We start from the raw sequence: 22483 nt of genomic DNA, 5'->3' as shown, positions 1-22483 counted from the left end.
CGTTTTCTCTTCAATCATTTTAATGTAAAATGCTCTTTCTCTTACAGGAGAAGAGCCGGAAGATACAGACTTTGATTTGCCCAAGGTGTACGAGCCCATTGAATCGTTTGAGAGTTTAAAGGACCGTCTGAACATGTTCCTGAGCCATTACAATGAGAGCATCAGGGGTACTGGCATGGATATGGTCTTTTTTCAAGATGCTATGATGCATCTGGTCAAGGTATTTATTTTATTGATTTTCTTAAGCTTTTTACTCGCAGAAAACTATTGGATTATGACGAACAGATAAGGCATGTATTTATAAAACTGGGAAAAGTTAAAGTGCACATTCATTTCCTCTGCCTAAAACGGTCAAGCCTTCTTTGGATGAGCCGAGACAACCTTTAAGCCCAAGGAACATCCTGCCAGTTTTATTTTATATAACACAATGTGTGAAGCTTTTAAACTAAACGCTTGCTTGCTCCCAGACATTTGCACTCTCTGCCTCCACTGCTTGTTCTTTTTCAACTTTTGTCACACTCAACTTGTCACAGATATATACTTGGCTGTTTTATCCCGGGGTTTGTGTCTGTGTCGGCTCCTGTGTGCGTTTAGGTGTCGAGAATAATCCGGACACCCGGGGGCAATGCCTTGCTGGTGGGTGTTGGGGGATCTGGCAAACAGAGCCTGACCAGACTGGCCTCGTTCATAGCCGGATACAAGATATTCCAGATCACTCTCACACGGTAACGCTCAAACACACACACACATATATACACACACACACACACGTCCAGTGAATTCACATTTCCAGTCTCAGAAATCATTCCAGCTGCTTTGGAAAATTCCCATTACATTGTAATTATCCACCAAAATATCAAGTGTTGATTAGTCAGACACATTAAATGATTTCTCAGTGGGGCGTAATTCAGATTTAATTGAACCCACGTTTTAAAACTAACCCTCATGTGATGTAGGCGTATCATTTTGAAAAATGTGCTGTGGGGCTGGATAGAAATAGAATTTATTAGATTAAACTGTTCACATATGCAATGAAACCAATCGCATTCACATATGATACTGAAAACTGAAGGACTTTTAGATTAACCAGATCACGGGCTGTATATGAACCAGATGGATGTGCCTGTTCACATCCATCTGGATAACAAAGAGGCAAGGCCACCTAATGGCCCATCACACAAGACTACAGACTAAATACCCTGTAACATGCCATGCCCATCACTTTTCTACTAACATTATGTTTGGGTCCAAGAGGCAGCTAGCAAGATCAGTTACTGCATCTTTTCTTTTGTTAAACTGGGTCACACTTTTGTAGTTGTTATGTTCAGCGAGGAGATCAAGAGGTTGCCAGTCAGTGTTCTTTGCAAATATTCAATCACCAAAGGAAAAAAGTAAAATAAATCCACATGGTGAATTTTGAATCAAACCCATCATATGATTCTTTATACATTATATGAAGATGAAGATGAATATGAATAGCATTTGTGAAGGATTCAATATTCATTGTTCAGGATAGCAGCACTCTGCATGAATTAATGCTGGGTCAGACTGTGTTCTGAAAATAATATAAAAATTCAGATTGATATTTATTGAATATTATCTTGGCAGCTCAGGCCCCCTCGTCAACTGTGTCAGCTCTGTGAAACAAGATCATTGTTTCCTGGGGGGCTCGTTTCACTGTAGCTGATTCACCAGAAAAAAAAAAAGAGAAAATCTCTCTTTTGCTCCAGAATGTCATTTTTATCAAATCGCTCTGTCCTGCACTTTGTCTGCTTCATTGTTCATTGCCTCACACTGGCCCCTCTGCCGCTCTCCCAACCTGTCAAATGTTTTTCTCCCTCAGTCCCCAAGAGCATTCGCTGACATCCCATTCCCCATCCGCTTTCTCCCTAACAGATTTTAGTGTTTTCCATTAATATGAATGAGCCGCGTGTTTTCTCCTCTTGGCTTGGCAGCCATCTCTGGAGAAAACACCTCCTGTGTGTTGTCTCGTTCCATCTTTTTCATCTGCTTTCTCTTCCATCAAACACACGAGCACACGTGATAGTCAGTTTTTACTTGCTCGTCCAGTAACGTCTCTATCTGCAGACACAGTTTTACACTCATCTCTCTTCGCTATAACACAAACTGTCTCATTGCTGACAGGTAAACATTGTCATCTTAACAGCGTTATAACTATGACTTAACATTTACTTTTTTACTCATGCATTCGGTTCAGTTTCACTCGTTTAAACGCTTTGGGGTATGCCCTCTTGTGTGTTTACAAAACTCTTTCTACTGTTAGAGTAACTCTGCTAGCGTCCGTAATATGTATCAGTGCTTGCCACATTTACAGTGCATATTCCCAATGCAGCATTGGTTGTAATTTACCCATCTGTTTGAATGTGAGAGGCCAGTCTTCTCTTTATCTGTTTCTCAGTTAAGTAGCTTAAATGTCCTCAGTCCGCCACTATTTGCTGGGCTTACCGTTCTTAACTGCCATTCACCCTGGATAGTTTTCTCCCTATGGGCCAAACAGGGGAGTATTTAATTTATGACAAACCGACTCATTAGCTTTTCTCAAGCCTGCAAATGGTACAGAGAGCCTGCTGTCGCCCCACAGCATAACTCATTCTGTATAATTATTTGCCTTACTTTTACTACACTAGATAAATGCATACAGGTGCCAAGCTGCTGCTCACCCCGGATAAAATGGACTGTCTGTGCACCTGTTTCTGAGCAAAAAGGCACACTAGGTATGCTCCATGGGTCTTAGCCTGGAACACTGCTATTAAAACTCCTAGCTCAGGCTGCTTGATTTACTGCGGAAATCCCCTAAACCTCTTCAACAATAATCCCTAACCAGAGATTCAGAGGTGGGGTGGAAAGTTAGTCTTACTAAATGTACTTGTTCAGGATGCTCTCATTTCATATTACGCTGAAGAGTAAAAATCAGGCATTGATGGCTTACTACTGTCAGGTGAGCAGGATGAAGATGATTCTTCTTTTTGCTTCCCTTGACTCCCTTCTTGGGTGGCAGTGAGGCTGCACAGCATCAGCATGGACTGGACATGCACCGAGTTATTTAACCCCAGCTGATGCAATGAGTAGCTTCTCATTTTTAAAACAACACCCATGTGGAAAGACACATCCTGTGGTTGTGGAAAGGATGTTAGTCTGTTTGAGAAAGGTCAAATCATTGGCATGCATCAGCCAGAGAAAACATCTAAGGACAGTGCAGAAAGTACTAATACTGGATTAAGAACTGTCAAACACATTATCAAAACACAGAAGGACAGTGGAGAACCATCGTCTTCGAGGAAGAAATGTGGTCGGAAAAAAATTCTGATCCTCATTTTCACACATGGATTGGCCACCACAGAGTCCAGATCTTAACCTTGACATTGAGAATCCTTGGGATGTGCTGGAGAAGGCTTTACGCAGTGGTCAGACACTCTTCTATCATTAATATAACTGGCTGAGCTTCACATGTGTGTGATATGATGACAATGTTCGACCCTTTGTTGTCAGAGAGGAAGTATTCCTCCTGGCTGTACAAAACTGGTATTGGTAAGTGCGTACAAAAATAAATAAATAAAGAAACAAATAAAGTAGATAGTTTGGTCCGCTGTCTCATGCATGATGAATATTATCTATTGGTGTATTGCTAGTGTTTATTTTGCACATGCATGCTATACATACACCCATACTTTACTTAATGTGCTGCAAAGTTAACATTTTGGCCCACAACCCTCTCCTCAGATTCAATTTTGGCCCCCCGCTGGGAACAATATGGGCACCACTGTTTTAGAGTCTGTTGGGACCATTATCACATATTGCCCCACTAGGCTTGGGCATGGGCAACGGAGCTCAACACTCTGTTCTTATAGCCAAATTCACTAAAGGTAGAAAGAGCAATGTGAGTTTTTTTTGGATGTAATTGTATTTAAATGTCACTCTCATAGTCTAGACTAGGCTTGAAGCATTCAGTTTGCTATGTACTTATTATTTATTGTCATTATCTGTTTCACTTGCCACTGACTTACTGCGATTTAAAGTCTGTCTGCTATGTTGAGACAACCCCGAACTCAGAAAAGTACCCAAGTTCAGCATTCAGGAGTTAAGACAAAGGTTAACAGAAGTGGAGCGGAGATTAAAAAAGAAACAAAAGGACTCTGTAGAAGCTACTGGGTGACGAGTACTGCATGGAGCTTGGGCTGCAGCAGTAGCAAAAAGGAAAAGACAGGCACAATAGGAACTGCTCTTCCAAGTTTGACAAAAAAAAAAAGTGCATCAGCTGGTTCATGGGTAGTTAACACAGAGGTAAACTGAAGAACTGACAATGAGTGGGATAGCTGAAGGTCCTTAAGTAGAGTAACTGGCTTGATTGGATGATGAGAATCTGGTGAGTTAGCATCCCAGTCCCAGCAGTGTACGCCCAGCAGTGGCCCTAATCAGCACACTTGAGACAGAAAAGAGTCACAGAGAGTCACAACAGTGCAGACCCACAGAGGGCTCAAGTTGCTTCTTGACATTGTCAGCCGTTAGGATGCCCCCAACTGACCTGAAGTCCTAAGCAGTTGCTTTGAGCCTTCTGAGGCCCGTTTAAAGGAAACCGTATGATAGAGTAAGCTTTGACATATGTCCTGTCGGGCAATACGTATCCCATAGATACAGTGGGATAGAAAATATGAGCCACTTGTGTGACCTCATCTCAGACATGTCACCAGAGAGGCGTTATTGCTGCCAGGGCGAGGCAAGAAAAGCTTTGCTTGTTTTGAACAACTAGGGATTTGTTCTGAAACCTACATCATAGCTTCCAGCTACTCAGGCTTGGTTTTTATGTTAGAAGTAAAGAGGGAACACAGCAGGACAAGAGCTATTATAAGACATTTGATTGATGCTCATGAGAGAACCATGACAACACAAAAAAACCCAACTCACATCTCTCTGTTTCTATACAGTTTATTTTAGTTCACACACAAACTCACAAAATCAGATGGAGATGCAAGCGAGGACAAGCCTCTTTCAAACAGATCACCTTTCAAGCCTCATCTGTCTGCACAGACTTTTTTTTCATTTCTTGTTCCCATAAAAGCTCCCACAACTCAAACAGTGACACCTTCGAATTCGAATGCACACGCAAATGCAAACACTCTATATGTTCTTTTTTTCCCAGGTATATCCGCACTGAAAGCTTTTTGACTCCTCTTTGAAATAGTTTATCGAACGCTGAAGCCTCGCGTAATGAGTTTTGCTTAGTAGAGAAAAATGAATGTGGATTTTTAGTTTTGCTTTTGTGCTTTGTGTTCTTTTTCCAGCTCATACCACACGGCCAACCTAATGGATGACCTGAAGAGTTTGTACAGAACAGCCGGGCAGCACGGAAAAGGCATCAGCTTCATCTTTACTGACAACGAAATCAAAGACGAGTCCTTCCTGGAGTACATGAACAATGTGCTGTCATCTGGAGAGGTCAGGAGAGCACACATGGAAAAGGCAGTACAAGCCTGTTCATGTCAGAAAACCAGTAACATATATTTAAAAATAAATTTAAAATCAGACGATCAATTTGTTTGCCCAAGTTTAAACTGAGATCAAATCACCAGAGGGCCCTAAAAGCTTGGTTTGGGGTTATGAGATACTGAGAAACATACTGTATGTCAGTACTAGGAGAGGTGCAGTAACACCTAAGTAATCTAAATGGATAGGCATGAGCAGGAGTAAAGGTGCATATAACATTGCAACAACATTGCATTATAAAAATAAAAAAGATTCAACTAACTGAAAGTCAGACAGTCAAACACACGGTACAGCGAGTTGAAAGAGTCCAAATATAAAGAGCAGCCAGAGTGAGCAGCTTTCTGGATTAAGGATAAAGTTGCTGTTGTTTTTCCTAGTATCGTGTCAGAAAGTTATCATTCAATATGTTCTGTGGGTCGAGATAGGGAAAGACTGAGTAACTCTCGCTTTCGTCAATGATGGATCAGGAGATTGTAGATGTAGAGAATGTGCTGATCCAATAAGTTGGTGTCTCAGGCTCTGGGTCTGAATGACTGATAGCCAATATTAAGTCTGAATGATGAGGGCCATGCTGTACATGAAGCTGCAATCAAGACACAGAATAAATACAGAGTATTGATGAAACAAACTGTTCAGAATTTGTTATACTACAAAATGTTGGTCAGTTTATGCGCTTGCTTTCCCATGTGAGAATGGAAAACACAGCTCCTTTCTGAACAGATTTATGTTCAGATGAAAAATAAGAAAGATCAATACGTAACCAGTGTTGGGAGTAAAGTGTTACAAAAGCGATGCAATTACTTTAATGGATTACTTTATGCTGTAATGCGGTAATGTAAGGCATTCCAAAAAACAATTGTAATATTTTACTCGGCACAAATGTCAGCAAATGTTAACTTCCTGTTAGTGCTAGAGAACAGCTGATTGGGGAGAAGATAACGGCAGAGTTGGACTCTACATTTACGATATGAACATATGCTCATTATTTCCAGTTTGTCAGAGAAAAGGATACGAAGAACATTATAGTTAAGTGCACTCTGTGTGCGAAACCAAAAGATCTCTCTACCTCGCAAAAATAGCACAAGTGATTTAATGAAACATCTAGTGCCAGCTTTCTTTAGGCGGTCGGTTACAATATACAGTAGTAGCCTCTGGTAATATTGATTTCAATATGAATACACCTAAATTTACAGTATCTCTATCACAATATGCATCCAGTCCACATCACCTTCTACTGGATGTGTAAATGAGCTACACTGAATGCATCTGTTGAGAAAGCAAAATCCATATTTCAAGTTATTTTTGGTGAAAGTAACATAGAGGTAATGCAACAGTAATGTGATGCCTTACAATTTTGAACTTTCCCAACACTGTAGGTGACCCAGCATGAGCCTTCTGACTTGGCCTCCTGACCCACTAACCAGGGGGCTCCTATGGTTACCATTAGTACCATTAGTAACTAGGCAATCAAATGAAGTCGGTCAAAGGGTTGAAAAAGAGTGAAGTTGAGAATGAGAACAGGAGGAGTTAAGAACAGGAAAATGGTTCAAAGATGTGCATGGGGTACTTATAGCCCAATAAAATGTCTCTCTGTCTCTGTTTGGCTATGTGGACGAACACACTGTCAGTTCAGCCCTACCACTGATAGTTGAAATATCTATTGAAATATCTACCCTGTTACTGTCCCCTTGGCCATTCTTTCACCAGACAGCTAGTAAATGGACCGGTAGCATTTAGCATTTATCTACCACACAGGTGCATTTACATTGAACAGCTTATTGAAATGCCTGGATTTAAAAAAATATTTCAAACCTCTGGTTCCAGAAATGTTGGCTACCAGAGTCAAGTGGTAAATTAGGTACATTAGAAAATTTACAGTATTTTAACCAGTTTTTATATATCAGTATTAAGTTTATATATATTATTATTTACTGTGCACTCCCCACACTAAGCCCAGCAGTGTTTTAAGTCTACAGGTTTTCAACCTTTTTTATTCTTCATCTGACTTTGTCAATTTACTGTTGCTACGGGTTAGATGAGGTGGAACTTGACGGAAGTAATTTATAATGGGGAAAACGTACTCCGGATACACAAAGTTTTAAACATCAATTCTGTGCAGCACGAACTGAACTCCCCAGACTTGGCATTCACTGACATCAATACTAAGGCATCATAGAGAAAAAAAAAGACCCTGTTTCTTTATGTTATCTGTTCAGTCTATATGAATGAAGTCCTTGTCAATATCATTACCATTCCACAGTTATTTTTTTTTTTTTGTTGATTCTGATGTGATGAATGAACCCGGAGAGATTTGGAGGGAGACGCAACTGAGTCTTCTCTGTTGTGCGGCACTCTGCTCTACAGCTGCGGAGTGGATGGCTTTTTTCCTGTATTACTCTGTAACACCAGGCAGCTCCAAGGTCAAGCACCGCCGTTGTTGCATCTCTGTGCTGTAGTTTCCAGAATTATCCACCGCACTGGATCCAGTGGCAGTCGTAAAACTAGGGCAGGGAGAGCTTTTTCTTTTTTTTCAACAGCAATTTCTGTGGTCTCTTAGTTAGCATGCTCTTTGCCGTCTCCCGCTACCTCGTCCCCTCGTAGCAGCTCTTCCTTCTATATGTTGTTTCTTCAATTTCCCACTCATTTTCTGTTTTCCCTTTTGTTTTTCTCATGTCTTTTAGCTTCATGGTCTTTATTAATACTCTGCAGTGCTTCTTCTCCCATTTCCACTTATTTTTCTTTTAGTTATTTCACTACCTCTGAGCCACCTCTCTTATCATCCCCATTTTCTTTACATTTCATCTTCAGATAATCCAGGACCGTTTTATATTTTTTTTTCAACCTTCTCTCTCTCCTGCCTTCATTTTCCTTCCTTTCACTTCCATTCAGACATCATTTCACCTTTACGAAGATCCCATGTGAGCAATTTAGTTGCAGCATAACAGCAGGACAGATAAACAAACACAGCGCCGTACAATAAATGTATATATATATATATATATATATATATATATATATATACATTTATAAAAATCATTAAGGCTGTTGCTTCCACTGCTGCTCTGTGTTGTGTGTTGTGTTGACATGCTTTACCGTAGAAAATTTTTAGCTTTTTATCCAAGTCTCCCTCTGCCTCTGACTACTTCAGTATTTACACTGCGTAGTCTCATGGATTTGTTCTGGCCGAAGTTCGTGGGAAACAACAGGAGAGAAATATTTAATAGTACCTGTCAGTGCGCCTTGTAGTGCAATATACAACCATCGTTTAATTCTACACTTGTATCCAACTCTTTCCTCTTCCCCTTACAGCCAGCAATGATAATAATTCATCTCCTCCCTTATCTTGCAGCATGTCACTGAGTCTGTGAGCCAGAGGTGGTGTTTTTTTTATTTATTTATTTTTTTTATTTGCCACAATATTACACAATCAAATCCAATTCGAAGATACTCCCTTTTGAGCTTTTCTTTCTTTTCAAGTTTTTGTATTTGCCTTGCATTCATCTCCCTGGTCACAGAGTGAATTAAATGGGAAGCGAGAGAAGACTCGCATGAGTTTGTTATTCAGGAAACATGAGAAGTGACACTTCGAGACTTGAAGCTGCTCCTGTCAGTTTGATCAAAGCACTACTTTACAAATATACTACACAAATCTCACATTATTATGCACACTAGCGAATGCACTCCTGTATATAGGATGTAAATTGAAGCATAACTGGGACTTGCTGCATTTTCAGTTTTATATTTTGTCTATGCTATGTCTATGTTAAAAATCCCATTTACTTTTTACATTAGATTTTCTTCGCATCCTGCCTGTGTTTCCCACGTTTTAACTTTTGTTTACTTCTTATTTACCTCTTTCCCTATCTCCTCTTCTCATATCCCCCCTCCTTTTCCATCTGCTCTCAATCTTTTCTAATCTTTTTCTGGGAAGCATTACTATCCCCCTTGTCTTCCTCCTTCTCCTCCCGCTCCTCTTTCGCTCGAGCTGGATAACAATTTTAGAAGCAGATGCGTTACTGGGGGAGGTAAATTGAGCTGGGGGCCAGGGATGAGTGCTGCTGGTGTTTCTGTGCAGGTGATAGGCTTTCGCGTCTCGAGGTTCGCGTCGCAATGACTGGGTGTGAAAGGCGGCGACAGAGGTGACGGAGACGAGGAGCAGGGAGGAGGAGCGAGTCATTAGTGCGGTGTTGTTGTTTATGGGAGAGGAGCGCAGCAGATGGTTAGAGACATGGCTCTGCTAACCACAACACCACATGTTCCCCCAAGACGCACTCTCGCTCCCTGCCCTCTCAGCTGCATTCTTTCTTGGTAATAAGTGTTTAGAAAAAATGACAGGAAAACAATGTGAAAGAATGCAGTGCAGTTAGCATGGAGACAGTGCTCAAACACTGAAGAGATGGTTTTCTTCACAGGAATCAATGCATTCGCTCTGCAATTAAATGTTTTGAGTATTTGAATAAAGAAGCTGAAGATGAGTAATGACAAATTACTGCACGATCTACCATGTGCTTTTATTCTAAATTACATATATTGTGGAAAAGTTGGTTGCAAATGAATAATTTTATTTATATATAAAACTAAACTGCATATTACTACTTTGACATCTTATAATTGCATATGAGTAAGGCTTTATATCAGACTTGAAATCTCTCATCTCTTTCTCCGCGTCCCTCAAGTTAAGATTTCATGATATAAACTGTCAGAAATTAATAACTGGCTGCGTAAATAAATCTATACGCCCGCTTAGATTAGATAAGCACCAAATTTCTCCAGTTATATCTTTAACAGTTCCTGTTGTGAGCCTGGCTCTGATATCAACCAAACAATGTTATTTTTGACTCAAGGAGACCCCACATCCAGGTCACAGGAAGGAGGTCGGGAGAACTTATAGAAAAAAAAGAAAAAAGAAGTCAATAACCCAGAAACAAAAGAAAAGGGTCAAAAGTACGACAATAAGCACAAAGTAGGAAACCACACAGGTGAGAAAGGCGACGGTGGACGTCACGGGGGAACGCAGCAAGGTGAACTGACAAGAGAGACGGGGAGAGCACGCACGAGGAGGGAAAGGTTAACGAGACACAGGTGAAAACAAACAAGGACAGGAAGTAAAACTAAATGAAGGACGTGAAGGTAACGGATTCGAAAATAAAACAGGAGTCCAAACTAAATTCTAAACAAAGACCAACGTGTCACAGTGAACAAATAGTTGTCCCCATGGCACACTCTTCGTCTCCATAATTTAGCATTTTGTTGGAAGACTTGCGATATAAGTCAATACAAGAACTTCTTGAGCACACAAAAAAGCATGCGTATACATACACTGATCGGTCATAACATTAAAACCACTTAAAGAGGAAGTAAACAACATTGACCAGTGTGTGACACTTTTCTACTGGGAAACTTTTGGACCTGGCATTCATGTGGATGTTACTCAGACATGTACCAGCTCCCACCCCCACCTCATAGCAAATGACACACCATGATGGCAGCAGCCATCACACACACAAAAACAGGTTTAGGAACAACTAAAAAACACGAAAAACAGCACAAGGTGCCGAACTGGCCTCCAAAATCACTAGATCCCAAATTAATTGAGAATCTCTGGGTTGTGCTGGAACAAGCCTGATCCCCTCAACCCAGAGGACCCAAAAGTCCCCACTTAAAACTTAAAACATCCTGTTGCCAGACACCACAGGTCACCCTCAGAGGCACAAGGGAGACCGACACAATATTAGGTCATAATGTTATACCTGATTGTTATAATTATACCTGAGTTTACCAAATTAATATTAATGTTCAGTGTATATTTTATAAAATGGGTCAAATTTAAGGTTAAGCTCCAGATCGAATTTTGAGGAGAAACAAAGTTCTCTTTTTATCAGTGAGGTAAACGGCTGCGTTTCTGTCCTCAGGTGTCCAACTTGTTCGCTCGTGATGAGATCGACGAGATCCTCAGTGATCTCATCCCTGTCATGAGGAGGGAGTTTCCCAGGCGACCCCCGACCAACGAAAACTTGTACGAGTACTTCATGTCACGAGTCCGGCACAACCTCCACGTTGTTCTGTGCTTCTCCCCCGTTGGGGAAAAGTTCCGCAACCGGGCGTTGAAGTTTCCAGCACTGATATCTGGGTGCACCATGGACTGGTTCAGCCGCTGGCCAAAAGATGCACTTGTTGCAGGTACTTTTTGGCAGAAAATTTGCATTTGATACTGGGATAATTTTCTCCTTTCTAATGGCAGCATTCGCTTTCGAGTATGCACTTCTTTTCTGTACTCGCATTTGATGCAACAGCTGTCATTTTTGACAGGTCCTACATACTGTACACACATGAATGTCATAAGCCTTCATTTTGTAAATCTGGTTAGCTTTTTCTGTCACAAAACAAAGTCTCTCACAGCACATCTGTTGTCGGCCAGCCTGTTGGTCTTAAGTGAGAAAATGAATTGTGGAAAAAAAATCAATATTCTGCAATTATCGCCAGCTCTCCCCTTCTGTTCCATTCTATATTTTGTTTACTCAGTCAGGTGTTTGGCTCAGATGTTACAGCAACAGAAGCACTCAAGCCAGTAACCATCACGTCCCCAGCAGTCTGTGCTGCTTGGAAAATAATCAATTAGAATCCCTGACAGTGACAGAGTGTGATTCAGCTTGTTCCCGTAGATATATTTATTTTTACAGTTCCAATTACTTCTAAGTAAAAAAAAAAAAACACAATCACTCTCTCCACCGTCAGTGTTTTTCTGTTTTAATTTCTGTTCTGTCTCCTCCAGTTTCAGAGCACTTCCTGTCCGTCTATGACATAGACTGTACGCCACAGGTCAAAAATGAGGTAGTCCAGTGCATGGGCTCCTTCCAGGATGGTGTGGCGGAGAAGTGTGTGGACTACTTTCAGCGGTATGGTGTATTGGAGACGCTATTATGATCAGTATCTTCTTGGCTGCACTGCATTAATTTTACACCCACGTGTGAACCAGACGAATATGTTTAAAACAAAGTCTGTACAATAAATTAGATTAACTGTTTAGAGATTGTGCTGATGATTCTTATGTGTCATAAAATTAAATGCAATCTAATTCCATTCCAGATACCGACGGTCCACCCACGTCACACCCAAGTCCTACTTGTCCTTCATCCAGGGCTACAAGACCATCTATAAGGAGAAGAGGTCTGAAGTCCAGACTCTGGCGAACAGGTAAGCAAGTATTTCTTACAATAATAACATAAATCACTTCAATTCAAGGTGACTTTCCAGTTCTCTTCTGCAGTTTGTTCTGGTAATATATTTTTGGCGAAGCGCTGCGACACGTCAGCAGCTAAACAGGTTAAGGAATCAGGAATAGTATCAACCCCTAAAAGGCAGTGACAGTGAGTGATGGTCAGCGTGCACCCAAACTAAATCATCTGTTGGTCGGTGCAGAGTCGGTCGTGAGTCCCTGTTTGAGACTATGAAAGCTGCGGCAGTGAACGACATCCCAGATCTGAGATCAATGTCAAATTGCTGTGCTCTTTTTCATTTTTTTGCTTAAAAACATTGCTTACTTATCAGTTCATCCCCAAGCCTCCACACATCTATTGGACTGAAGGGCATTTAAATTTCTGACCTCAAACCAGACTAAGATGTTGCAATAATGTGCAAGTTTTTTTTTTTACTACCTTGTGCTTGGCATACCAAAAGATTCAAACTGAATCTCCGTAGGTGCAAACTTCCTGATGCTCAGTCTAGCTGATGCACTAGTGCCACGATTCGCGTATGCTGTAATTACATGACCCTTGCGTTGAATGCCTCTACTGTTTAGGATGAATACTGGTCTGAAAAAGTTGAAGGAGGCGTCGGAGTCTGTTGCAGCTCTCAGCAAAGAGCTTGAGGTGAAGGAGAAGGAGCTGCAGGTTGCCAATGACAAGGCGGATACGGTAGGTTTTCTGTGTTTGTGTAGATATGTGTGCGTAAAGGATGAGTGAACATTCGGTTAGTATCAGCCGGGAGGTGTAGTTATTCATGCACTGAAAAGAATTAAATCAAACAGACGAAGTGCCAGTTTCTCCCACTGCTGGAAACGTGGCTGCTTTAGGATCTATTACATTATTTAGTACTTAACTTACTTCTCCAACAGTGTTTAAAATGAGACAAATTATGGATTTAGTTATGTTACTGGGGGCTCCGTGCGGTCGGTTGAGCCAGACTTTCCCATTTATTATTAATATTCATATCATATATCTATCATTTATCTATCTAATGTGTTTGCTTTGAATATAATGATGACATTAACATTTTCTACGGCAGTGATCAGACTAAGAGTTATTGCCACCATGCTGCTTGTGAGGAAGCAATAAATATATATATGTATATTCTGTATATTGTGCACGCTCTCAGGTGTTAAAGGAGGTTACAGTAAAAGCCCAGGCGGCAGAGCGGGTGAAGGTAGAGGTGCAGAAAGTGAAGGACAAGGCCCAGGCCATCGTGGACAGCATTTCAGCCGACAAGGCCATCGCTGAGGAGAAACTCGAATCCGCCCGCCCGGCTCTTCAGGAGGCAGAGGCTGCGCTGCAGGTATGACACATGCAGCAGTCTTCAGCGTTTAGTTTCCAGGTTTCTCCTCAGCGGAATTGTCTCACACGGAAAGATTTGTGGAAGTTGTTTTCCATGTCAATCATGCTGTGCTAAACAATGCTAAATCCTAACTTATCAGCCTGCTGACATTTTTAATTAGCACCTAGCACAACAGGGATCACACAGGGTGATCAAAGTCATTAGGATGCGTCCTCTGCACACCAAAAATATCTGCACAGTCTTTGGACAACAACCATATCCTCACATGTAGCAACCGATAGCTTGGCATGACTGACTCTTCAGGTTGGATGTATATTTCCTTTGTTTCAGTTTAAATCATTTAAGTTGACAGATTCACAAGTCTACGTGGGACATGTTTGGTAGCAATACAAGCTGACCTCTAAATAAAAAAATTACATATCTTAAGACATCCTAATGTATTGATGATGTTTATATCTGTATCATCCAAAAAGCATCCACATCATTGAGAGATATGATTCTTCTAATTTTTATTTTTTGATTAAGTGATAATTATTTCCTGGGTAAAGTACAATATTCTATTGTTGTTGTATTTCTGTGCTCAAGATTTATTACGTGATGTGTTGCCAATTTCATTGAAGCCTATAGTCCAGCATCCTTCTTAAAGCCTTCTCCAAAGAATTCTATTCTATTCTATTCCTGTATTCTGCCCCGAGAGACAGCTTGAGGGTTAAAAATAACCAAAAAAAAACAACTGCCAGTAAACTGTGTTTTTCAGCAGATAATTGTGCTGCGCGCTGCTGTGTGTACCCCGATATTTATTATTGCTGTGTTACTTTGTGTTGCTTCAGGGAGACACGTAGAACCCCCCCGTGACTTGTGAAGCAATTGAAGTAATTGCCTACAGCCTTCCTACCCTGGTGTCTAAAGTTAGTATTGGTGGTTCGGGCCCTGGAGCTTCACTGTAATTAAAGCTGCCCCCCTGGATAGGTGGTTGCGCACAGATCTCCTATGGCAGAGCTCTGATTAGAATATTTATATTACTGCTGCACACGGGAACCTTGGATTTTCAAAGCAGATAACGGTGGGGAATCTGTTTAAACTGACGACCAAGGTGTCTTGATGACGTATTTATCTAGTTTAAATGGAGTCTTCACTTGATGCTTCATTGCGAACAGGTTGGTGTTAAATAAAAGGGGCATTTAAAATGCACCCCTTTTTAAACCACATTCTAAATGACAGTCAATTTGCTAATGAAGACCAGGGAGTGAGACTCAGGGTGGCGGAAGAACATCTCAGGAAGCTTCAGTTCCTTGGGGGACATTGAATGATACGGGACATGGTCTAGTTCCCAAACTTAAGTTATAATGGCTTCATTTCTGTTACTTTTCACCTTTTACTGGATGATTGAAATGATCAGAGTCAATGACAAATACTGCTTCCTACCTTCTGTAGTTTGAACTCTTATTATTAGTTACATCAAGTTTGTGTGCCTACTGTAGGTCATAGAGATTGTTGAGTGAGAATACCTCCCTTCCTCATGTCTTCAACGCAGCCATGCTCACGTAAGCTTATTGTCAGATTTTGTATCATAGTATTGCTCTTTTTCTTGTTTATTAAAAAATAAGATTCTACATTTATTGATTCCATAACAATGCTGAGATAAAAAAAAGTAGGATTGTACATTTATTGATTCCATAACAGTGCCAAGAGATTTATACACTGTAGTGGTGTAAGCTAGATTCTCACAGAATGAATGAATGATTTAACATGAATATTTGTCCAACTGTCTAGTTAAACTAAAAATAAAAAAATCACCAGCAAACAAAAAGTATAGGTGAGCTTTTCTTTGATGCACAATGGCAGTTATAGTATTCCCAAACTAGCCACACAGGCGAATGTGGTTTTCATGATACAGAGGCTGCTTTATTAACATCATTAAAAAAAAAAAAAAAAATGATATGTGTGGGCTACTGAAATTCGAGATAAAATACCACAGTGTCACATTCTTCCAGTTGTGGTTACTTCACACAGGAAAAAATAAAACACCTTCTTCGTTGCTGGTGTTTTTCTGGTGTTGTTAAATTGGATGATGATTTGTCAGGGACCCAGCTGAGATGTTTCTAAGAGGCTGAAGGGAACGGGGGGCAAGGGAAAGTGGAAGTGGGCGATAAAGCAGATAGCATGCTGCTGGAATCTCTAGTGGGAAATTCACAGTAGACGATAGTAACTGGAGCAAGGAGGAGAGAGCAGGCACGAGAAAAGTGAGGGCGGAAAGGAGAAAAGATGAGACGTGCAGGCAGGAGGTCTGATGAAAAGCCCAAACAACTCTCGCCGGGACATTTCCCCTTTTACTCTGCTGCTGTCTCTCAGTTTAATCAGTCCCTTGAGGTAGTCCCATGTCCCCCTCTGCTGAACTACATTTATTCTACTTTATTCTTAGTCTTTATATTTCACTGTCTCTTCTTGTTTCTGGTTCTAGTATTTCTGCTTTTATATTCATAAATTGCACAGTTGTGTGTATTCTTCTTTAACGTGTATGCCCCTTCACAGAGCAAGCAAATGGAAAATAAATGACTCTATTCTTTGTTCTTATTTTAGTCATCCTCACTGTTATATATTTACCTCTCCCTCCAATATATTTCCCGTGCTGGCATTTGCACCATTTTGTGCAAACCATATTGACAGGATTAAGTGAAGTACCTTTTATGGTGTGCACACTTGGTAATTGTATTTTGACTTTAATGTAAAATGCACTTAACACAAACCGACTTCCCTCCGTTTCCTCCGCCTCTGCGCACGCAGACAATCAAGCCGTCGGACATTGCCACAGTACGAACCCTCGGCCGCCCCCCCCACCTCATCATGCGGATCATGGACTGCGTCCTGCTGCTCTTCCAGAGGCGAGTCAACACCGTGAAGATCGACCCGGAGAAGAACTGCAACACTCCGTCCTGGCAGGAGTCCCTGAAACTTATGACAGCTGGAAACTTCCTTGGCAGCCTGCAGGTACCAATTTCAAATTGATACAGTTGAGATCCAAGTAAGGTTTAGATTCTGCAGAGAATCTGCTCATATTTACCCATGACAACACGATTTAGGAGCGTTTCATAACTGAAGGACCAGACCTAGTTCCATCTATACAAATGCAACGGACAGTTTCCTGTTCATCTGTCAGAGTTCTTTCAACTTAATTCTGAAAATAAAAGATACGTAATAATAACAAAAATACAATCTTATGTGATAAAATCATTATTAAATAGTAATATCTTGATGTAAAGCATTGTGTTGTCCTTTTCCTTTCTCTACTTTCTGTCTTTGTCTCTCTTAATATGTATCTTTGACAATTCTCTGCTTTTCTTCCCCTAATTTCATTTAGTTTTTATACTTTTTTTTTTTTTTATAATTTATTCAATATTGTGACATAAATGCATTCAAACCATCTCATATATCTTCCCCTCGTCTGTTTCTTTCTCCCACTTGAAGCAATTCCCCAAAGACTCCATTAATGAGGAAATGGTGGAGCTGCTGCAGCCTTACTTTGAAATGCCTGACTACAATATTGAAACAGCCAAGAGGGTGTGTGGCAACGTGGCCGGCCTTGCATCCTGGACCAAAGCCATGGCCTCCTTCTTCTCCATCAATAAGGAGGTTTTGCCCCTGAAGGTAACATATAGCGTGAAAGATCTAGCTCAGGGATTTCATTTTGACACAAACAGAATTAAAAAAAAACAAAAAAAAAAAAACACCTGAAGTGAAGGTCTTCTTTGGCTGAGTCGATATTTGTGGGTAAATCCTCCTCACAAATCTGGCTCATCATCACCCAAGGAAAAATATAACACATGTGCACAACCTCCCCCCTCCACCCCCCCACACTGACAGGGTTAGGTCCATGGCCTCCCCGTCTTCCACGCTGATGAATAAGAAACACTTACAGTGGAGAAAAGTGGCTGTTTTTCTGCAAAATAAAGCTCCAGGCTGCAGGAAGAGTAAAAACTGTCTCTAATATGAAAAGGATTTATTCATATTTCCACATTTCTGGCAGCAGACAGTGTAGGTAATAAACTATTGGAAGGAAAATTCGGAAGGATCAGGCCTTTTCTCCAAAGATGATGAGCATGCAAATGTAGAAAAAAAAAAAGAAGAAGATAAAACAGGGTGCAGCTCAAGTCAAGTTTAGCGGGTCTGTTTAATTTAATCCCTTTATAGAAATCCAAAAATGGATTCCCCCAAGCAGAGAAATAGGTCATGAAACTCAAAAAAAGTAAACAAAGTAAACTCCTGAAAGCCACTGAATGATCATGGAAAGTTACATAACAGGAAATTAATTTTGTGTCCGAACATTAGGAAGATGTTATTTACTTTTTGTTTACTCATCAGTAAAAAATGCATGTCAAACCAAACTCTTTCTCTAATTCATGGAATTCTAATTATCAAGCACATAGAGCTAATATTAGCAGAATAATCCATCCACAATCCTTGATTAATAAGTTGCAGTGCACCAACAAAGTAGTATGTAATTTTTTATAACCTCATAACTGTGATTTCATGCAAATGTCCCAACTAAATGGATGGTTGCGCACATGTGGGCTATTATATGTAAATTATAAGTAAGATGCTTAGACAAGCTTAGTTAGTGTTGTCCCACAAATTTCAGAGACTCTTCTGATCCAGGGCTTTTTTTTTTTAACACAAACAACAAAAAAAAAATGTTTTCTAGTTTTTCTTCTTGATAATATCATGCAGAGATGTGTTCCAATAATTTAGCTTTGACAGAGTTCAGAGAGACAGAGTCCAATTATGCATTTGGGTTGTGTTCAGTTTAAACTAATTGCCGATGATGACCTCTTCTTTCCCATTCACTCGTTCCAATGGCTTATTATTTTTATTTTGCCCTCTTCAGTGTCTTATTTTCCCCATCATCTGTGCTCACCCCACCCATACCTCTCTCTGTTTCCCCTGTACCCTGTCTCTCAACGGTTCTCTCCCTCTTCTTTCTGGTCTTCTCAATTTTCTCCCTCGCTCTCACAAACAGACGCGTTCTGTTTTTCTCATATTCTCTACAACCTCCGCGAGAAGCCTTCGCCCCTCTTCTTTGATCCTGACCTTTTGCTTAAGCGTAGAACACAGCCGGGCAAATTGATTTTCTGGTTTCCAGCTCAGTGGTGGCTTCCCTTTAAGCTGACCAGACAGACTGCCAGACGGAGAGATGGTCAGACGGACAAAAAAGTCAGAAGACGAACGGGGATGGTCCTTTTCACATGTCAATTAATATTAAATGGAATCGCCAGACTTCCTCTCAGCCAAGCCACCCAGACACACTCTGCTGCACACACACTTAGACAGCCTCACAACTTTTCTCTCTGTCTCAGTTTCTGAACCTTTCCCTGAACCATTTTCTACCCAGAAAAGAGTCTTAAGACTCCCCTTCTGCTGCCCTTCATGTCACCCCTCCATGGCATTTTTTTTTTCTTCCAGCTTCTCTCCACCTCCATAATTTCCTGCTTTAATTCTTCATTCTGAACGCTTTGACTCATGGAGCTATAAATCCCTGCACTTTGCACTTGAGACCTGTCTTTACACTTTCTGAAACTTGGAAAAATATGTACTTCCTACCTTTACTTTTATATCTATAGAAAACTGTATTTCTGCCCCAACTTCGTCTACTTCAAAGGTGGATGGAGGAGGAGAGAAATATGAAGAGGTCAAGACTCCAGCAACACTTACTATAAGGAACAACTTCATTAGTTCACTATAAGTGTGGGAGGCTTATTCTTATTTCATGATATCTGGCTTGACAAAAAGTAATAACTCAGTTCTGCTCTCTAAAATATTACGAATTCCTTTCATTCTCTCTTCCATTCAAACCTTTTCTGCTACCACCTGTCTCCCTTTTTCTGTCAAATCGTTTCCATCATCTCCACTTCATCTCGCCTATTTTCTCTCTCTTCCTTAGCCCTCTCCTTGGAGAACTGACCTTGACCCCTGCAGGCTTTTTTATGTGAAATAAAAGCATCACAGATCTCTCCCTCTCCCCTTCCCTGTCCGCCTCTTGTTTTCTTCCTCAGGCGAACCTGGCAGTGCAGCAGAATCGTCTGGCCATAGCTAACGTGGACCTCCAGAAAGCTCAGGCTGAGCTGGACGCCAAGCAGGCAGAGCTGGATGTGGTGCAGGCGGAGTATGAGAAGGCCATGATAGAGAAGCAGGTCTTTTACTAAGTTCCTCAAAACGCAGAAAATCAGTTTATCACACACAAAATGAGCTGCTAGCTGGAGATGGCTAGCACAAAAACAGTGTATTTCTGCTTCTGCACTGTTAGCATCATGCTATATTTGAAAAAGGTAGCAAATACTTGTGATGTTTACAAGGTCTTTTCTCCTTTAAGACTTTTAGAAGAATTAAAGAACACTGGATAATGTCTCCTGCAATTAGACATACACTGTTAGTCTGATCCTCTGGAGTCTCTAATGTAATGGGGAATTATAATATTAATTATGCTTTTTAACGGCAGATAACTTTGGATTGTTGATCCAAGTGGGTGATCTCACTTCCCTTCATAATTGCTCTTCATAATTGCTTTGCTGCGTCATGGTTTGATTTCATTGCCTCGAACAGTGATTTTTGTTCCCTTTCACCTCGCTCCTGTCCTTCACAGCGCCAAGTTTCCTCGCAAATACTGTAAACGAGATTAATACATTAACACAAGGGCTCGACCTTGCGTCGTTGAGTGAACAGAGGGGTTCTAATATATGTGGAACGGCTTGTTTTTGGCTCAAATGTGTGCAGGAAATCAGTTGCAGGACTCCTTGTTCCTCTCAGAGAAATATCAGAAAAATCGGTTTTGAATTAGGCGGTTACCCTGTTCTTTGTTACCCTTAGTTAAGACATTTTGACCTTCTAAATCCAGCAAGAAGTTGTGTGACAAAAATAGAAAATGGCTCAGTCTGAGTTAATGCCACTTTTTAAAATAATGTGTGTTGCTTTATGACAGAGTCCACTGTGTGTGCGTAAGTGTTTTGCATCATCAGCACACTAATTAATGTTCTGTGATAAATAACACCATGTAATGCATCAAGACTCTATGATTAGTTAATCTGGACAGCCCCAGTTGATTCTTATAATTTTGTGATTAAGACTCGGAGCTCTTCATCTCCAGGGGCCTACTGCCAAATTGAAGTACTTGCAGCAAAGACAGTTGTGGTGCAGGCAAGGACTGTTGACTTTGATATGATTCTTAATTATCCCAAATCAGTATTTAATGATGAAGCGAACATTATTACTATTTGGATAACCTTCTGCTTATTGCCTCTGAGCAGCTGATGGAGAGACTATTGTGATAAATATTTTAAACGTGCTGTTGACCAGCATATTTGGAAATTGAAATAGGAAACAAAATAGGGGTCCATACTATAGAGCAACCCTGCATTTGTACCAAACCTGTATATCTTGGTAGTAAAGCATCTGCAGGATAAAGAGAAGTATGATTCTTGTCAGCATTGTACCATCGATCCTATGTAAGTTCTTTTGAACTGGGATAAGACTGTCTTAAGTCACATGTTTACTTACTGGCACAGATGCAGTGGTGGTGGAATAAGTATTAGAAGGACGAAGAGACAGTTATTTGGACAGTCAGACGTGGCTGAACAGACGCATCAACCCACTGACCTGTTTTGTCTGCTCCATTCCCATCAGACGCTGCTGGAGGATGCTGAGCGCTGCAGGCACAAGATGCAGACAGCGTCCAGTCTCATCAGTGGTCTCGCTGGCGAGAAGGAGAGATGGACAGAACAGAGCAAAGAGTTTGCTGCCCAAACCAAACGCCTTGTTGGTGGGTCAAGAGTGTCTGCAGCATAACCATTTATTTCACTTCATTTCTTCTTGTGATTTGCGAAATTTTGTGAATAAACTGGACATGAACTGACACAATTCCAGCTGGATGACTTAGCAATACTGTTGGAATACGAGCCTAAAGCCATTATTTTATAACTGCATACTTACAGAATACTAATTATTATAATTAGTGTTGTCGAGATGTTACAGTTTGAGTTTAATTCATGTATTACTAACACCCTCCGCTAATCCCTACCATTATTTACTTTTCATTGCATGAATATATCTACCACATCTGACCCCTATATCTTCCTGTTGCAGGTGATGTTCTCCTGGCCACAGCGTTCCTTTCATATTCCGGCCCCTTCAATCAGGAGTTTCGTAGTCTCCTACTGAATGACTGGCAGCGTGAGTTGAAGCAACGCTTCATCCCCTTTGGCAACAACCTCAATCTGACTGAGTTACTCATTGATGCACCCACTGTCTGTGAGTGGAACCTACAGGTCAGTGATCTATTTTGCAAACTAACAAACTTTTTACTTGCATTTTAATGCGGCATATGCAGTATTTTATGACTCATTCAAGTTGTTTGCTTCATTTTCTGCTAAGATGAGCAGCCTCT

General features: G+C 40.8%; 1 protein-coding gene across 1 annotated transcript in view; it reads left to right on the top strand.

Annotated features, from left to right (window-relative positions):
- The window catches only part of dnah5 (dynein, axonemal, heavy chain 5), an 88723-nt gene that overhangs the window by 41719 nt on the left and 24521 nt on the right, over window positions 1-22483 (top strand). Inside the window, exons 58-70 of the mRNA XM_047598878.1 lie at window positions 48-220; window positions 595-725; window positions 5301-5454; window positions 11415-11682; window positions 12275-12398; window positions 12589-12696; window positions 13301-13415; window positions 13876-14052; window positions 16837-17040; window positions 17518-17697; window positions 20100-20237; window positions 21724-21859; window positions 22183-22364. Of these exons, the coding sequence (XP_047454834.1) occupies window positions 48-220; window positions 595-725; window positions 5301-5454; window positions 11415-11682; window positions 12275-12398; window positions 12589-12696; window positions 13301-13415; window positions 13876-14052; window positions 16837-17040; window positions 17518-17697; window positions 20100-20237; window positions 21724-21859; window positions 22183-22364 (2090 nt within the window). The remainder of the gene's footprint in view (window positions 1-47; window positions 221-594; window positions 726-5300; window positions 5455-11414; window positions 11683-12274; window positions 12399-12588; window positions 12697-13300; window positions 13416-13875; window positions 14053-16836; window positions 17041-17517; window positions 17698-20099; window positions 20238-21723; window positions 21860-22182; window positions 22365-22483) is intronic.

This window comes from Mugil cephalus, chromosome 11 (assembly GCF_022458985.1).
Source record: "Mugil cephalus isolate CIBA_MC_2020 chromosome 11, CIBA_Mcephalus_1.1, whole genome shotgun sequence".
NCBI classification, from domain to species: domain Eukaryota; kingdom Metazoa; phylum Chordata; class Actinopteri; order Mugiliformes; family Mugilidae; genus Mugil; species Mugil cephalus.
This window is presented reverse-complemented; position numbering and strand designations above follow the sequence as displayed.